We start from the raw sequence: 15947 nt of genomic DNA, 5'->3' as shown, positions 1-15947 counted from the left end.
CATTAGATTGGACAAGCAATAGCCGCTGCTTAGGCCAACACCTACAGTATATAGTTGAGTACAGTGCAGCCACTGCTGCAGCACAGATACAGATTAACCTTCCTGCAGCTGAGATGGTTCTTGTGCTTTTAGAGGACAGGGACCAGCTCCATCTTTGTTGTGTTTACTCCCTGCTGCATCCACCACGGCAACTTCAACCCTGTCAGTCTGTTCCATTTCTCCATTTTTCCTTTTTACTTGTCGATGAGTTTAACCAGGCTCTGGCGGAGGTCGTTAAGGTCAAAGATCTTGATGTCTAGGATTTCAATGGCTCTTTGGATCTCACTGTCTGTGCGATCTCTGTCCTCCAGAGAGTTATTTAAGTTTTGCTCTGTGTTCTGGATGCGCCGCTCTAAATCTGAGTTACGCATCTCCATCTCCTGCAGTGAAGAGGATGGGTTAGGGTTAGGGTTAGGGACAGGCAAAAAAAAGAAAAAAAGTCACTACTGTAAATGGATTTGTTTTCACTTTTACTAAGCCAATATTAACAAAATGTATGAGAGCATGTCTGGTTTACGTAGTACTAACACTCCTACCTGCAGTCTGTGTATGGCCTCATCCCTATCATGTTCCATCTCATGGTACTCTAATTTTTTGCTTTGCAAAATGTGAATTTCCTGGAAGGATTGAAAGGTTTCTATCAGTTATGCTGATGGATGACAATCTCCTATTTGAATCATTCATTAGCACTTGTGATGTTTGTTTGCAGCATCTTACCATTTCTGACTTCAGCTGATGATAAAATGAAATATTAAAGTACCAACCTCATCTTTGGCCTTCAGCAGGGCCTCCAGCTCCTCCAGAGACTGGGTCAGCTCATCTTTCAGCAGGTCACTGGGGCCATGGCCTCCATGGGCCTCCAAGTCTGCCACCTTACCACACACACACACACACACACACACACACACACACACACACACACACACACAGAGAGAGAGAGAGAGAGAGGGAGGGAGGGAGGGGGGAGGGGGGGAGAGAGGGAGAGAGAGAGAGAGATTTAATGTGACACAGCTTCATAAATAAAGTGGACATTTGGTAACTCTCACTTCCCTTTTAAACTTATTTTATGCAGACCAATGTGAGCTTCAATGCCAATGGTATAAGCTTCTTTCAACATCACAGTGCTGTCAGAGTGGGACCTCGGAAATCACCCCGCTGATGCCAGAATAGAGTAAAACTTCTGTTGAAAAATTAAGGCCTAAAGACAAACATAACAAACAAATAAGCTAATAGGTCTATCAATTTGATCAATATCAATGAACTTGCTAGCATACTAGTCCGTTTCAGTGTGAAAATCTATGCAAAGTTTATATGTCTCACTCCGTTTCATCTGGTTGATGAAATATTTGCAACATATGGATTACCATGAATTAACGTATTGGTAATTAAGAAAGAGTTCACAGCCATGCTACTGTAGCTGCTTTTGTGAGTACTGTACAATACAGTATATACCAATGTCTATAATGTTCACTTTCTTAGTTCAGTGTGATAGTATGCAAACATTTGCTAATTAGCTTTGGTATTTGGTCATAAATAAATAAATAAATAATTATTGGATAAATTAAAATGTCCTGATGATAGCACTAGATGAAATATTGCTGTCTCAACCAAATTTAATGTCTATCTGTTCAATAGTTGTCGAGACATTTGTGTCAAAACCACAAAAACTAACCTCACGGTGGCTCTAAAGGAAAAGTCAGGGCATCAGCAGGTGGCTCAGTCAGTAAGCTTTTTGTCCTCACCTCCTTTTCAATCCTCATTATTTTTCTCTACTCTACTAACGAGTTGAAACATGCAAAAACTTCATTAAAGATTTGGCAGATTAGATGCTATTAATGTGTAAACAGGAATAAAATTCTCCCTGCAGTATCATCTGGGTCTCATGAATCAGAAAAAACACAAGGACACCTCTAATAATGCCCCCGCGTCTGAAAGACAGGCTGGATTATTTTAAACCATGTATGGTTGAGACAAGGAGGCGCAGTAGAAAGAAGAAAAAAAAAGAGAGAGAGAAATGAGTGGATGCCAGCTCCCTCTGGTGATTTTTCATTTTTTCCTAACTGGGGCATTGAAAGTAGGATATTGCTGTCCTACAAACCCCTCTCCCTCTCACACCACCCCAGAGACGTGAACCATTTTCAACCACCTGGTCCCCACCCTGAGACACAGAGAATGAGCTTGGTCCAAAGGAGATAGACTTCTCACTTGTATAAATTTATTTATTGATGGGAACCAAAACGGTGAAAACTGTTGAAATACCAGACAAGAGAAAATTAAAACGTAGTGATCAATACTGTGAAGCTGGGCTATAATAGAAAGGGATCAAGCTATTAAAACATTGGATCAGAGAGGTTGGTAATTGTCAGCCTCAGGCAAGGTTGTTCCCAAAGGAATCAGTTACCAGCAAACTTGAAAATACCTTTTATTGATGTGTGGGAATAGGGAGGGCAGGGACATCTGCATCCACTGGAACCTGAGAGGTAATTCAAGTGTAAAACGCTCTTGAGGCTCAGTGTATTTAGACTGAAATCCCTTGTGGTGAAATATGACATTGCCATATGAATATACCAAACACTATGGCGAGTGTGAACCAGTTCAACCAGCACACAGAACACCTTGATTAAATCTTTGGAAGGAAAACGCCTGCAGCACAAGCCCTGTCAAAGAATGATGAAGTGTGCTACCAGCCTGACTAACTGGCACTTTTTTTCTTTTTATGAACAAACATTTTCAAACGAAGGAAATTAATTGTCTGAGAATGATGACCCAATCAAACTCAGCATGACCGCTCTCGTACAACTAAGTCGCTACTAAAAGCAACAGGGTGACAGACTGCATCACATGATCAGCCTTGCTTTGTTCTTGTTTGAGCAAGGCTTTACTTCTGCAATAACCTGAATGTCTGCTCCTGTTACAGATCTTCACAGCACCAGCACTGATAATTAGGTGTGACCTTAACCATCAGCTTTTGTCCGAAGGTTGCTACAGAATGAGCGAGGACTGAGCGACACATGAGGCCAAAGGAGTTTAGAAAGCTACATGAGAAAACAACTACTTTTCTGTGTTTGACTCAATAATGCATGAAGCTTTTTGGCCCAATTTAACGGCCATGATCTGCTTCCACAGTCACCTCTCATGCTAACAAATGTGTCTCTATATTACATGTTATGTCATGTACAGTATTGAGGCCAACTTTCCTAAAATGCTTTTCATGTTACAGCTAATCCATCCATCTATCCATCCATCCATTCTCTAAACCGCTTATCCTGATCAGGGTTGTAGGGGGCTTCAGCATGTCCCAGCATGCATTGGATGAAAGAAACAGGTCACCAGTTTATCACAAACCTGGCACACACCTATGGGCATGTTAGAGTTTGTATTTGGAGGAAACAAGACAACCCAGAGGTCTTCTAATGCATCTATTATTAAGTAAAAGAGTTCAATATCAATCAAAGCTGCTGATGCAGTAGTGTTTTGGTTACAGTACACAGTTACCTAGGCAATCATAACTGTGTGTACAGGACAGGTTCTATAGTATTATGGTATTAATATATATAAATACCCCAATAAATCCCAAATCTGAAGTTAATCTCTGTTTCCTTTTTTGCGAGAAATGAAAATTCTGGATTTTGGATTCACATATATGCTTACTACCAAGTATTGTTGTTCATTGTTTAGGTATAAAGCATGCACAAAAATAACTTAAAATATAATTAACATAGCTGATTTAAAAAAACATTCCTCATTATTCTGTATTCTGTTTCTGTTTCCGCAAAATTAAGCATTGAATCATGTGATTTATAAAAGGGAGGATACTCTGGCTTAAGTCTCCATTTAGTTATATCAAAGTGAAGATTTAAAAGTAGGTTTATGTGGATGATATGAAGGCAGCAAAACCCTTAAACATGACATGTTAATTATTGTACTTGTGACCGTAGTAATGAAGCAGTTTGGCATCAGAATAATGAAATATGGTGTTCATAGTAACTTTATAGTATTGTTCGGTAGTTTTGGAGATGGCTGACATGAAGCTGTTCCAATAGCTCAATGTGTGTGATACAGACACACAACCTTCACTGGTGTGTAACCAACTGACACTTACATGACAGAAAGTGAATAAGTACATCATTGTCACACAGGAGTTATATTTGCCTTTGATTGTGCTTTTCTGTACTTGAGTGTAAGACTGAATAAAGCGGAGTGTCACCTGTTCTCTGAGCCTGTCTGTCTCCTCCTGATATGCTGCCAGCTGTTTTTTCCACTGCTCCACATTAGCATTGGCCTCATGCAAAGCTGCCACCAACTTGGAGTTGCTGTCCTGCAGAGTGAAGAGCTCAGCTTCCAGGTTCATCTCACAAATAGACCTGAAAAACACATACAGAAATATGGAAAGCAATGATACACATTACAGTATTGTACAGTATTTACCTAGTTACATACCAACAACCTTAAGTGTATCTTAACTAACATAGTTTATTCAGAATAAAGCAGACAGGAAGTATGAGTCAGAGAGGAGAATGACATGATCCTGATCCCTAGAGTTTGGAACATGATAAAAACACATTGTGGTTAACACAAGCACCAAATCACTAATGCAGACTACATTGGCACACCTACTGCCTGGAGTGAAGGTCATTTCATTGGTCTTACAACAAAGCAAAGATACACTCATTAAAATGCCCAGAGAGCAAACAACTTGCCAAAATGTTCCCACAGTCATCCTCTAATCTCAGAGGGCTGACTGTTTGAAAGCCATCTTTGTCAAAAGGCTGATTGGGGCATTCAAAGGCCACTTTTATAATACTGACAAGGCATTTTAACTGTGGTTAGATCATTCAACTCAAGATATGTGTAAGCATTAGGTGACATAGTTGCTGTAATGCATAAATAAGGTCAGTACATGTGGCATCATAGACTCTCTTGTCTTCTCTACTGGCCTTGGTTCTACATAAAAATACTGTGAGCATTACATTTTATTATCTATGTAGCTTCAATTTTACATTGGACTGAATATATAGTACAACACATTTAGTCCAAATAAAGGATATATAATATTCACAATTAAAACAGACCTTTTCCCAGGCTATGGATGCACTTATATACCACTTCTACAAAATACACAAGATAAATTATATATGAGATTATTAAATGATATTAAAGTTGATTCATTTTGTTATAAGAGGCAGAAAGGATCAATGAAATTCTCTCTTCATCTCTGATCCTTTGGCCTTGTTTCTTCCACCCCTCTACATCTTGAAAGCTTGAGGTTGTCCCATGGCAAAGGTTTACCATGGTAACCATTCAGAAGCAGCTTCTGGTGTAATAACTGGACTGTAGGATATAAAAGCATTGTGGGTGGCTCAAAGGATTGAATGAGGGGATGTTTACAAGCTTTATTTGATGCAATGAGTCAACACCTCAATAATGGCCTCTTCATATCCTAGAAAGCTTAACAAATTCAATGACGTCAAACTGTAATTAACTCAAGAAATGACAACTGTAAAAATACTCAAGTATAATCTGGTAGATTGACTTGAAATTTGTACCAACCTCATGAAGTTTAGCAGGATCACTATGTTCAAAATAGCATACTTTCCAAACTGCAATTTTAATACTGGCACCATCATGAGGATGATTGGTATAAAAATGCATAGGCTGATTACTGAGCATAATGCACATTTCCTTTTATGATGTATTGTATGTATGCTGTTTCAACAAATGCAATTTCCAGTTTTCTAAACAGAAGGGATGAAATGCTGTAATACATCTTGCCTAAGCTTTGTCCTTGACCCTAGATGAGAAGAATAACAGTCTTAGATGGAGCCAGGAGCTGTCAGCTTAGCTTAGCAAGCTGACACCTGACTGGAAACACAGGGAAACAGCTAGCAGGGTGCTGTCCACAAAGTTAATGCTCACATTTTCCAAAATTTGAACTATTCCATTGATAATTTAAACTTCAAAAAGAATTCTGTACATTTGCCATTGCATATATTGTTTGCTTTTGGCCACATCACATGGCCTCCATCAGTAGATGGAGTTTGGTCAGTTGTAGTGGAGTTGGTTATCGCCTGTCATGAGACTGAATTTCCATACTCAAGTAACATAATAATAAGTAAACTATCTCTATGATGCCGATGAAGGCAATTTAAGGCCAGTAACTAGACCTTATGCTAAGATTTTTTTACTTATCAAACTTCTATTTCCAAGGTCAGTAATGAACCTTGCATGTTTGTGAGTAAATAAAAAGAGGAGAAAATAACTTCAGAGGTTTTCTTCTTGTTTCTATTCAGTCAGTTTTCTCTGCAGTAAAAACTGAAACCAGATTCTTTACTCCTACACAAAACAAGCACTTCACAAAGGGATTCCTATCACTGTATTTAACTGTTTGAACAGAAAGTGAGATTGGACTCAGAGAAGAAAGTGTGTGTTTGAGAGAACCAATTTCAGCTGAAAACCAGTGTTTTGAGGACAGTTTTGTGTTGTGAGGACATTTTGGCCAGTCCTCACAAGGATATAAAGACAGACGTGGGTGTGTGTGTATATGTGTGTATATGTGTTTGTGTGTAACTCAGTTACCCTTCAGAGAGCATCTTTTTAATGCGCTCCTTCTCAGAAGACAGGGTGATGTCTGCGCTTTGGCTGCGAAACAGCTTGTCCTCTGGTCCGTTCACACACATCACCGGTGGAGACTGGAGTTCATCCGAGAGGTCCTGACAGACACATCAGTAAATGGACTCTCCTAATACTGCACACACTATTAATAATAACAGAGTTTTCAGAGAGCAGAGAGGCTGCTCTTTAATAAAAACTACTTTTTACAACTCAATAACAAATTCACAGAAAAGTCCAATAAATACTGCTCCATGTTTACATTAAAAACACACACTATAAAGTAAAGCTTTTGAGCTGAACTACTATAAACAATAATATTTGCTTTGTCTTTGGTGTCTCAAGTCTTGATGGACTTATAGCGATGTGAGCTGTACATATTGAAATAGTTATGATGTCTGTATTGGTCTGATAAAATAAGGCTGAAATGTTACATTCAAAATTCAGGGAGAGACAGGAGGACAAAAAAATAAAGATATTTTTATGCAGAATAACACTCAGCGTTTCAGCGGCAGAGGGAAAAACAACAATGAAAGACTCACCTGTGAGAACTAATGAAGATATCCATCAGGTGAAAAAAACAGACAGAGAAAAAATGTCATCACATCATCCATAATGACCTTTTCCAAAATATCACAACCACACACATAGTTAGCTGTGTGATCAGTTGTGCAATGCAGCGCTACCTAGTGAGAGCTGAATACTATTAAATGATGACAGTTGCCAATGAGTGAGAGACAACACTTGGAATCTATTCAGCTGTAGAATTCAAGGGAAATGGACATGTTCCTCATGATCAAGCAGATGTAACTGATTGGTAATTATTCTCTATTGATCAGAAAAGCCCTGAGCTGATTACATTTTCATCATTACAGCATTTGAGTCAGAGGCTTCTTGCTAGTAGTGGGTAGAAAATGCAGATGGGGTGCGCTGCTGGGCGGCATGAGGGATAATTTTACCATCGTCCTAGTTTTCCTCACTCTTGCTTCCCTCCGAGAGAAGTGACCCAGCTCATCTTTCTCGCCTTTCCTTCGTCGCCTCCTCTGATTCAATCGCATCATCAGCTCTGTCTAATGGCTGAACTGATGCAAAGTAACACAGGTGCATTTGTGTAACCTTGGCCTGTGCTCACTGTGTCCTCCTGGATCCTAAAATGCCAGTGGAGTGGATCATGGCAAGGTTTTAGCTCACCTGAGGAGCAGCGATGGTTAGGGCTGTGTTGGCCAGTTCTTTATCCTGCGACTTTTCTCGTGCCAGACGAGCTGCATCTTTCACCTCCTTAAACTTCTCTGCAAACTTAAAAAGAGGACAAAGAAAATGTTTCAGGTTACAAAACATGGAAAATACAGCACTAATAAAACTTTGGACATGTGCAATGAGGACATGTACAATTACTGAGGTATAATTTACTTGACTTCAGATGATTTTACCTGGTGCAGCTGCTGTTCTGTAGCAAAGCCCAGACCGTACACAGTGTTGGCCCTGCTGTCAGCCCACTGACCAAACTTCTGGGACGTCTTGGTAAATGTCATGCTGGGTGTGACGGTGCAGTTGATAATCGCCTGCAGACACAGAGAAAACAAAGGTGATTGTCCCTTCAGGTTTTCATCATGTGAATAAAACTGAAGGTTGCAGGTGTGTGTCTGCACAAATAAAACAGATTTTTCTTTAAACCCCTTGTTTTAATTGACATTTCACTTCATTTCAGATCCTAAAGTCCTATAATAACATCTGTACATGCTGTCATTTTAGTGCTATGTCATTTTATAGATAATAAGATAATAAAATAATGCAAAGTGCAAATAAGTGCAGTAGATAAATTACAATGAGTAAAATATTAATTGCGAAAATGTTTAGAGTTTGCTTTACCGATTTTTTACCTTTTCTTCATTTTAGTTACAATGGATTTGTGAGATCACAACATCACATGAGAATCCATCTTGTCAGGCTTCAAGTTAGGTGCTTTTCTCTAAAGCACCACTGGTTTGGACTAAAAATTGGTGTGAATCCAGCTGCCTTGCAAGGTAAGCTAGTGCTAGACAGATGTGTCATCCAATTACAGTGTTTTTTTGAAAGTGTCTGCCCTTTTCCAAACAGTTTCCAATGACGACTTCTCAGATGTTTCAGTGTAACAAACCATCTGGCACGTCAGGTTACCATTTTAACATATATAAGTATATTAGAGATGCAATATTTGCGTTAAAGCCTTGAATGGCCTTGCCCCACCTTACCTCTCTGAGCTGCTGCACCCCTACACACCAGCTGCTCCTGACAGTGCCTAAAGCTAGGCTTAAGCTCAGAGGGGATCGAGTGTTTGCTGTTGCAGTTCCAAAACTTTGAATCAATCAATCAATCAATCTTTATTTGTATAGCGCCAAAACACAACAAAGTTATCTCAAGGCACTTTAGACATAGAGCAGGTTCTAAACTTTAGAATGAATTGCTGCTGCACATTAGACAGGCCTCTCTGTCTCATTTTAAACCTCTTCTTAAAACCCACATCTTTTCTTTGGCTTTTTGACACCATGTAGAGTGTTGATGTTATGTGTATACATGCATATTTTTATCTTGTGCGGGCAGTGCACAAGATATTTATTTTATTTTATTGCTTTTATCTTTCTATTTTCTACTTCATCTTTTTATTGTGCTTCTATTGTGTTATCTATTTATTGTGTTTTATCTTGTTGTGCATCACTTTGGAAACCTTGTGTTTGTTAAAATCGTGCTATATAAATAAAGTGGATTGGATTAACTTTCATTAGTCATCCATGGACTTTCCTATTTGCCTGGTGTGCATTAAACATATTCTTCCATTTGAACATATGAAAGTTTTTATACTCAGACCAAACAACACCACTGTTTTGTAGATGCAGCTTTTAAACTGATAGTAAGAACATCAATATTTTCAAATGGTGGATTTCTCCTTTTAAAAGTACACAGCAATCAATGACGGAAAGTACATAATAAATCATTTTTCTTTGAATAATTCTGTATGATCATTTGAAAACTGCACTGTACTTCAATGTCCATTGAAAAATGACACAGGAAAACATCTGTGAAGCATTCGTTTACCTCTGGGATTTGTGGCAACTTTGATCAAGCAGCCTCTCCACTGAGACATGTTTGTTCTCTTTTTAGTTGAACATGATCAAAAACCACCGCTCTGCCACTTCACTTATTGTTCATAGTGAATTCAGAGCAGAGGCACATTTAAATGATATCCTAGCATAGAGAATGGGCACATGGCACATCCACCAGGTTCATCACCTCAGTCTCAGGAAAGTGGCTGAAGCCAACCCCCCCTCCCTCTCCCCCCTCCAGACCTATTTGTAAACCTTTTTACGTCATCTCCAGCATTACAATAATGGAGCCGATTTAAAATCCCGGAATTGCAGGGCAATGGCGGCTTAGGACAAATGATTACATGAACCCTGAAGTCTGCATTTGTGCTGTGACATTTTCGACATAACATGTTGGATGGTGGCGGCAGCAATGAAGATTATGCTGGAGCCAGACACCAGTCCTGGCAGAATTGGGCTGCTGAGCGAACAACTGTCACCCCGCACTGCCTTCTGGGAGGCAGAAATGTGGGTCAGACCAGAGGTGCTAAGAAGAGATCAGATAGACCCCCCTCCTACGCAGTGCTTGTTGTGGCCTCTTCTTCATAATCTAAATCCACAGGCCAGCGAGGATAGTGGACTGGGCTGCTGGTGTGTTGAAACCCACTATGGCTTTGTTAAGTGCATATTTCTTAACTCAACAGATTTTGTGGTAGGATGATGGTTGTTTTAGAGGGAAATCAATATGATGTTGATGTAAGTCTGTTTTCTTTGGTCTGTGGCTTTGCTGCAAATACTCCAATAACACAGCACAAAAGGTTTCATTATCAAAACTTTGAACACTGTCATCATTATCATCATCATCATCATCATTTTTTATTTTTTTTAATCATCGTCTTCCCCTTACCTTGGTCCCACCCACACTGATGATGCGGTAGACGTTGCGGTTAGCATCGTAAAAGAAGGACACGGAGACGGCATGCTTGCTGGCGGGGATCCAGTTCCTCTTAGTGGTGGGGTCAATCTGGAACACATGGGCCCGGGCGCTGAAGATCGGCTGCTCCCTGGAGGAGGAAACACAGGGATGACGGTGAGATGCAGAACTTTTGTGTAAAGCACCTGAAAATTGGTGTCAAATCTTACATATCTTATATATATATATCTTATATTATATATAACCTAATATTAAATATCTAAGACTGACAGAAAAAAAAATTCTTATGTGTTATTTATTAAGACTTTAACTCTAAGTTGGATCAGATTTGATTGACAGCAGCATGGTTACAAGAACAAACAACATGAACCCCCAACTGTCAGATTTTGATTGAAGTATTGGTAATTGGTTTGACATAAATAATTATATATCATCATTTTCCAATTGAGTTTTAAAACAAACTAAACACAGACATATCTCATGTTAAATAACCCAAACTATTGTGTGTTCATGTATAACCCTATAATTAGAAATATTTGATCATTTTAAGACGTCTGTATGCATACCCTTCCACACAGGCCTGCTGACAATGGCCTATAAAAACTAAATTCTGTGTATTCAACCTGCTTATTTCATTTCATGTCCATCTTTGTCTGAATTTAGCTCAACTTTTTCCATCATAATACAATCCTGCCTAAACTGTGTCCATCTTTTGCTTAAAAGGAAATCCTTCATTAGTTTCGTAATGGGGTATTGGTCTCTCTCTCTCTCTCTCTCTCTCTCTCTCTCTCTCTCTCTCTCTCTCTCTCTCTCTCTCTCTCTCTCTCTCTCTCTCTCTCTCTCTCTCTCTCTCTCTCTCTCTCTCTCTCTCTCTTACTCTCTCTCTGCCATTCAGGGACAGATGTTGGAACCATCCTTTGGCATGCTTTCCACATTTTTTCCTGCATCATTCACCAGCCGCACAGACTTGACTTAGCTGGCATATGATGTTGACTAAAAAGCTCTGACCCTTCTCCCGACTCTCTCACCCTCCGCTCTGCTCCTGCCAGTATTTGCAGAGATGTATCCAGGATACGAGGTAAATAAATCAAAGCAACAAAGTCACTAGTGTTGGAAAACGGTTTAACCACTGTCACGTGGTAGGAATAGCAAAGCTGCTGAAAGTATTTCTCTCTTTTCTTTAACTCCCTTCTTTCTCTTCAGCTGATGTCAGAGTTAGTTCATTAACAGTACCGTGTATCCCCACAGTTGGATATGAAATAAAGCACAGTACAGATGACAAAATATAAAACTAGAGGTCGATTTCACTCTGAAAGTTACTCAAGTTAAAGGTCAGGCTATCAAACTGTTACTGCCTGTTTTCTCCTTGGTACAAATTTTTGTGCAAACAATGAAGAGACAAAAAGACTACAGTGCTCTCTGAAGATAACACTCTACTATATCATTATAACACTGATACAATTTATTTGAAATGATAAATGAGTTTTCTTATAACAGTGTCATTACTGAGACAAAGCAGACCAAAGTAAAGCAGACCAACCACAGCACTTTCAGAACAGGTATTTCATTTTAGGATAGGATTCAAAATCAAAACTACTATTGAATCCACCATCTGGACATGAACTGTCAAGGAACTGATCTATTTAAGCAGTGTCTATAAAATACGTTGCTGTGGTAACAGGCATGCGCATCAGCAAGTAAGATATTCCCCAAACAATCAGAAAAATGAAAAGCGGTTAAAACAGCACAGTCTGTGTATTTCAGCGGATCTTCATCAACACAGTAATTATCTCCACTGTAATACTATGATCCTGTTTAGACCGATGTCATTATTCATAACATGGTTCAGATCCACGGCAGTAAGTTGGCTGACATATTAACATTCAGGGACCACTGAAGTTATTACAGTTGGTCCCGAGGGGGATATGATTGTCTGTACTAAATTTTCGAGGCTGTTTACTAGCTGTCAAGACATTTCATTCAAAATCACAATTGTGAAGTGAGACGAGGCCCTTAGTGACAGTAGAGGAAAAGTCAAGGGATTACCACAGCTGAACCATGAATGTCTGTACTATTTTTCATGACAATCCATCAAATATTAATTGAGTATATATTGTCATTATTAGGAATCAGCACACAAAATCACTGTGATTAGACTCAAGAATAGAAATGTTATGACAAGATGCTGCTGTTCTTCACCTTTGTGTTAGCTGCTCGTTTCATAAAATGTTGCCTGAAAGAGGAGCCGAGTTAAACTGTGAAAATAGTAAAAAACCAGGACACTTCAACTATGCAGCATTGTAAATTGCTGTCGCTGTTCCCAATAGAACTGTATTATTTTGGCCAGTCATTGTACATTTATATCTGACCCCATTAGTGACACAAAAATCCAATAATGGTCTCTCTCTGTGTTTCTCACTCTAAGAGATCATGATGTAAAGAAGAAACAACATGATATGAACTTCATATACACTCACTCTCCATCACACACGTACTCACACACCACACACGCACAATGTTTCAAGGACTGGCTACAAAGATGTCGATGTGAACAGAGGGCATTTCAACAGCCCACTCACTCCAGTCTGATAATAACTTGTGCCATAATTCTCCCTCTCATCTCACAGTAATCCTCCCTGTTGTCAGATGACCTGCTGCTTAGCTTCCACAACCGCTGCTACTGATCTGATCTGAGGTCTGACCGGGACATGACACAGCGATGAGGGCAGTCTGTTTGAAGCTTGGAGTGAGATTTGTGTTCTGGCTTTCTAGTGATATAATTCAACCACCATATTAGGATTACTTTTCATTTTAAGTTTATATATAAAGTATGCAAACAAGTGATTAAAGATAGAAATATTATAATATACTTCTGACACTAGTAAAGCTAGTAGAGCTGATATGTGCTGACTTTTACTCCCTGGGATCCTACAATTGCCATGAAATAACTGTCTGTTAAATGCCCTTATCTTTCAAACTCCACACTGTCAAATATTTGAAGTCTTAAACTTGACATGAAATTAAAAATGTTTTGCAACTGTTAAACGTTTAAATCAAACCCCTCCCAACATTATGTCCCGCCTGTCTATGCTGTTTCATTGAGATATACGTCATGACACGGATGGTGGATGCTCTCCAAATGCTGTTTCATCTGGACTCTACGCTTGGCTGGAAAAACCGTGATGACATCATCAGAGTCAGACTTTATAAAACTCCTCTCAGAGCCACAGAGGACGTTAGACAACTGTTAACAGGTTAAGTAACACTGCTCATCACAAGTCAAATGAATTTGATGTGTAAAACAGGTGGCGTGTCCTCTTAACCCCAGAAGAAATTCAACTGTTGAATTCAAACTATGACATCACCATACGTACTGTAAAGACTACATACTGTAAAGACTGTATTTTACTGGAAAAAGCATTTAGATTTCCCAGAAAATATAACACATATTTTGACTACAATTAGATCTATATTCAGATATAATTATACCTTGTTGTCATCATCATAATCATAATAACATTTCAGAAAATAGTAAAACAAAAAATTAAAAAATTAAAAAGCTGATTACAATTTCCAAAAACCCAAGGTAATAACTTTTAATTACTTACCCAACTCAAGCCAAAAACATTAATTTAATGATCATAAAACACAAAGAAATGACACAACTGGGAAGCTTGAAATCTTTGCTTGAAAATGACTTAAATGGTCAATCACTAGTTACCAATGAATAATTGCTTCAGGTCTATTTACAATGATGGTTATTTGGCTTGTGGGTCATAGTTTTGTATGTATTTCTATATGAGCTGTGGTGTATATGAAGCCTATATTACACAGAATGAGGTCAGTGATGGAGACATTAAACAACACACAAGATGCACAGCAAAATGTCACTAGGTTCATTGTGCTGTCCAGAAGAGCAGCGAGCAATTATAAAGTCAGTCTTTGACCTTGACTGAGGTTTAGTGTCTGTGCTCTGCTACTGAATATCAGGCCTCCACTGGGATCCAACGGAGCTATGATCCGGACCAACCAGAAATCAGACCTGTAACCTCCTGTAGTGGAGTGCTTGCAGTTCAAAATCAAGACTACATGTTTGAACAAAAGGAGGATTGGCTGCCAGCTTATGTATGTGTATGTGTATGTGTGTATCTGTCAGTGCTCGCTCTTTCCAAAGTCTAAAAATTATTATTCTGTTAACTGGTCAGCATCTTCAGTCTCTTGACCTTCATCCTCAGCAGATGGATGTGGCCTGCAGGGCTTAATGGGGGTCTGTAAGCATAAACAAAGCCTGATAGTGATTGAATGGAGGTCTGGACTGCACCTCAGGATGAATAACCCAGTAATTCCCACCACAATTTACAGTATCCACAATCTGCTTTACTGGGTTTCTCCGCACGCCCTCTCAGCTGATCTTTCTAAATCTTTTATACACAGCTGTTAAACATCAGAATGACAGATTTATAAACCGATGCAAAGACTTTTCCAATCCCCTTTACTTGCTGATGCTAAAAAGAAATCAAGTGGCTGCTTGAAACAATACTGTCTTGGAAATAATCCACCTAAAAGACAGCAGGGCAACAGGATCTGATTTCAGTTTGTGTCTGTAGCAGATTAACACTCCAAACTGTAAATCCATGGTAACCAAATAATAAAAAAGATAATTATATCATACAATTGGAGTCTGGACTCATACTTAACAAATCAGACAGTGTATTTTCTGCAATAACTGGAAAGAAATTACACTAATAATGTCTGCCATGCTCCACTGTACGAGCGCTCCTTCCTACTTTCTTAGCCATTAGTAAGAATTATGGATCAAATAATGTGACGACCAAAGGGAGAACAAACATTACATAAGTTTATTGCCTTAGATTCATCAAGTCTGAAATGAATCTGTATTAGTGTAGAGGCAGTGAAGGAAAGTAGAACATTGCTCCAGATGTGGCGCAGAGCAAAAATCAACATGAGGAGTGATGCTTAATTGTTTATTGTCATAATTTAACTTTCTGACTATCCTTGATTCTACAGTCAAGTTTTTTCCCCCCAAGTGTTTGGCTTCCCAAGGTCACAAACACTACAAATAATATATATATTTTTTAAAAATCATAATGAGACCAAGCTCAGGTTCAAAATGTGCTTACCTTTCTCTGTGGTGCGGATACATCTTACAAGGAGACTGAAGCTTCTTTTCTACAAAAACAAAGAAAGAGTTGAAGCAGTGCATCCATTAACCCAACAAGTATTTGCACTGGGGCTAAATTCAGACAAAAAAAATGATTTTGAAGAGTTTGTTCCGCTCATTTAAC

General features: G+C 38.9%; 1 protein-coding gene across 1 annotated transcript; it reads right to left on the bottom strand.

The window, feature by feature from the left end:
* Nucleotides 1–15805, bottom strand: LOC128368956 (homer protein homolog 3-like). Its single transcript, XM_053329887.1, has 10 exons — nucleotides 15783–15805; nucleotides 10615–10771; nucleotides 8079–8210; nucleotides 7840–7944; nucleotides 7191–7199; nucleotides 6616–6749; nucleotides 4247–4403; nucleotides 804–911; nucleotides 576–656; nucleotides 1–419 (listed from the first exon to the last, which is right to left on the bottom strand). The coding sequence occupies exons 1-10, from the start codon at nucleotides 15803–15805 to the stop codon at nucleotides 234–236; spliced, it is 1092 nt and encodes a 363-aa protein (XP_053185862.1). The 3' UTR covers nucleotides 1–233.
* Between the last annotated feature and the right edge of the window lie 142 nt (nucleotides 15806–15947).

This window comes from Scomber japonicus, chromosome 12 (assembly GCF_027409825.1).
Source record: "Scomber japonicus isolate fScoJap1 chromosome 12, fScoJap1.pri, whole genome shotgun sequence".
NCBI classification, from domain to species: domain Eukaryota; kingdom Metazoa; phylum Chordata; class Actinopteri; order Scombriformes; family Scombridae; genus Scomber; species Scomber japonicus.
This window is presented reverse-complemented; position numbering and strand designations above follow the sequence as displayed.

What these genes read in the sequence shown, in the direction of transcription:
- LOC128368956 (XM_053329887.1), bottom strand. Translation starts at nt 15,805, where the DNA reads ATGTATCCGCACCACAGAGAAAG. An exon ending in TATCCGCACCACAGAGAAAG is followed by an intron (nt 10,772 to 15,782) that starts GTAAGCACATTT and finishes TTCCTCCTCCAG; the next exon opens with GGAGCAGCCGATCTTCAGCG. An exon ending in AAAAAGATGCTCTCTGAAGG is followed by an intron (nt 4,404 to 6,615) that starts GTAACTGAGTTA and finishes TGTGTTTTTCAG; the next exon opens with GTCTATTTGTGAGATGAACC.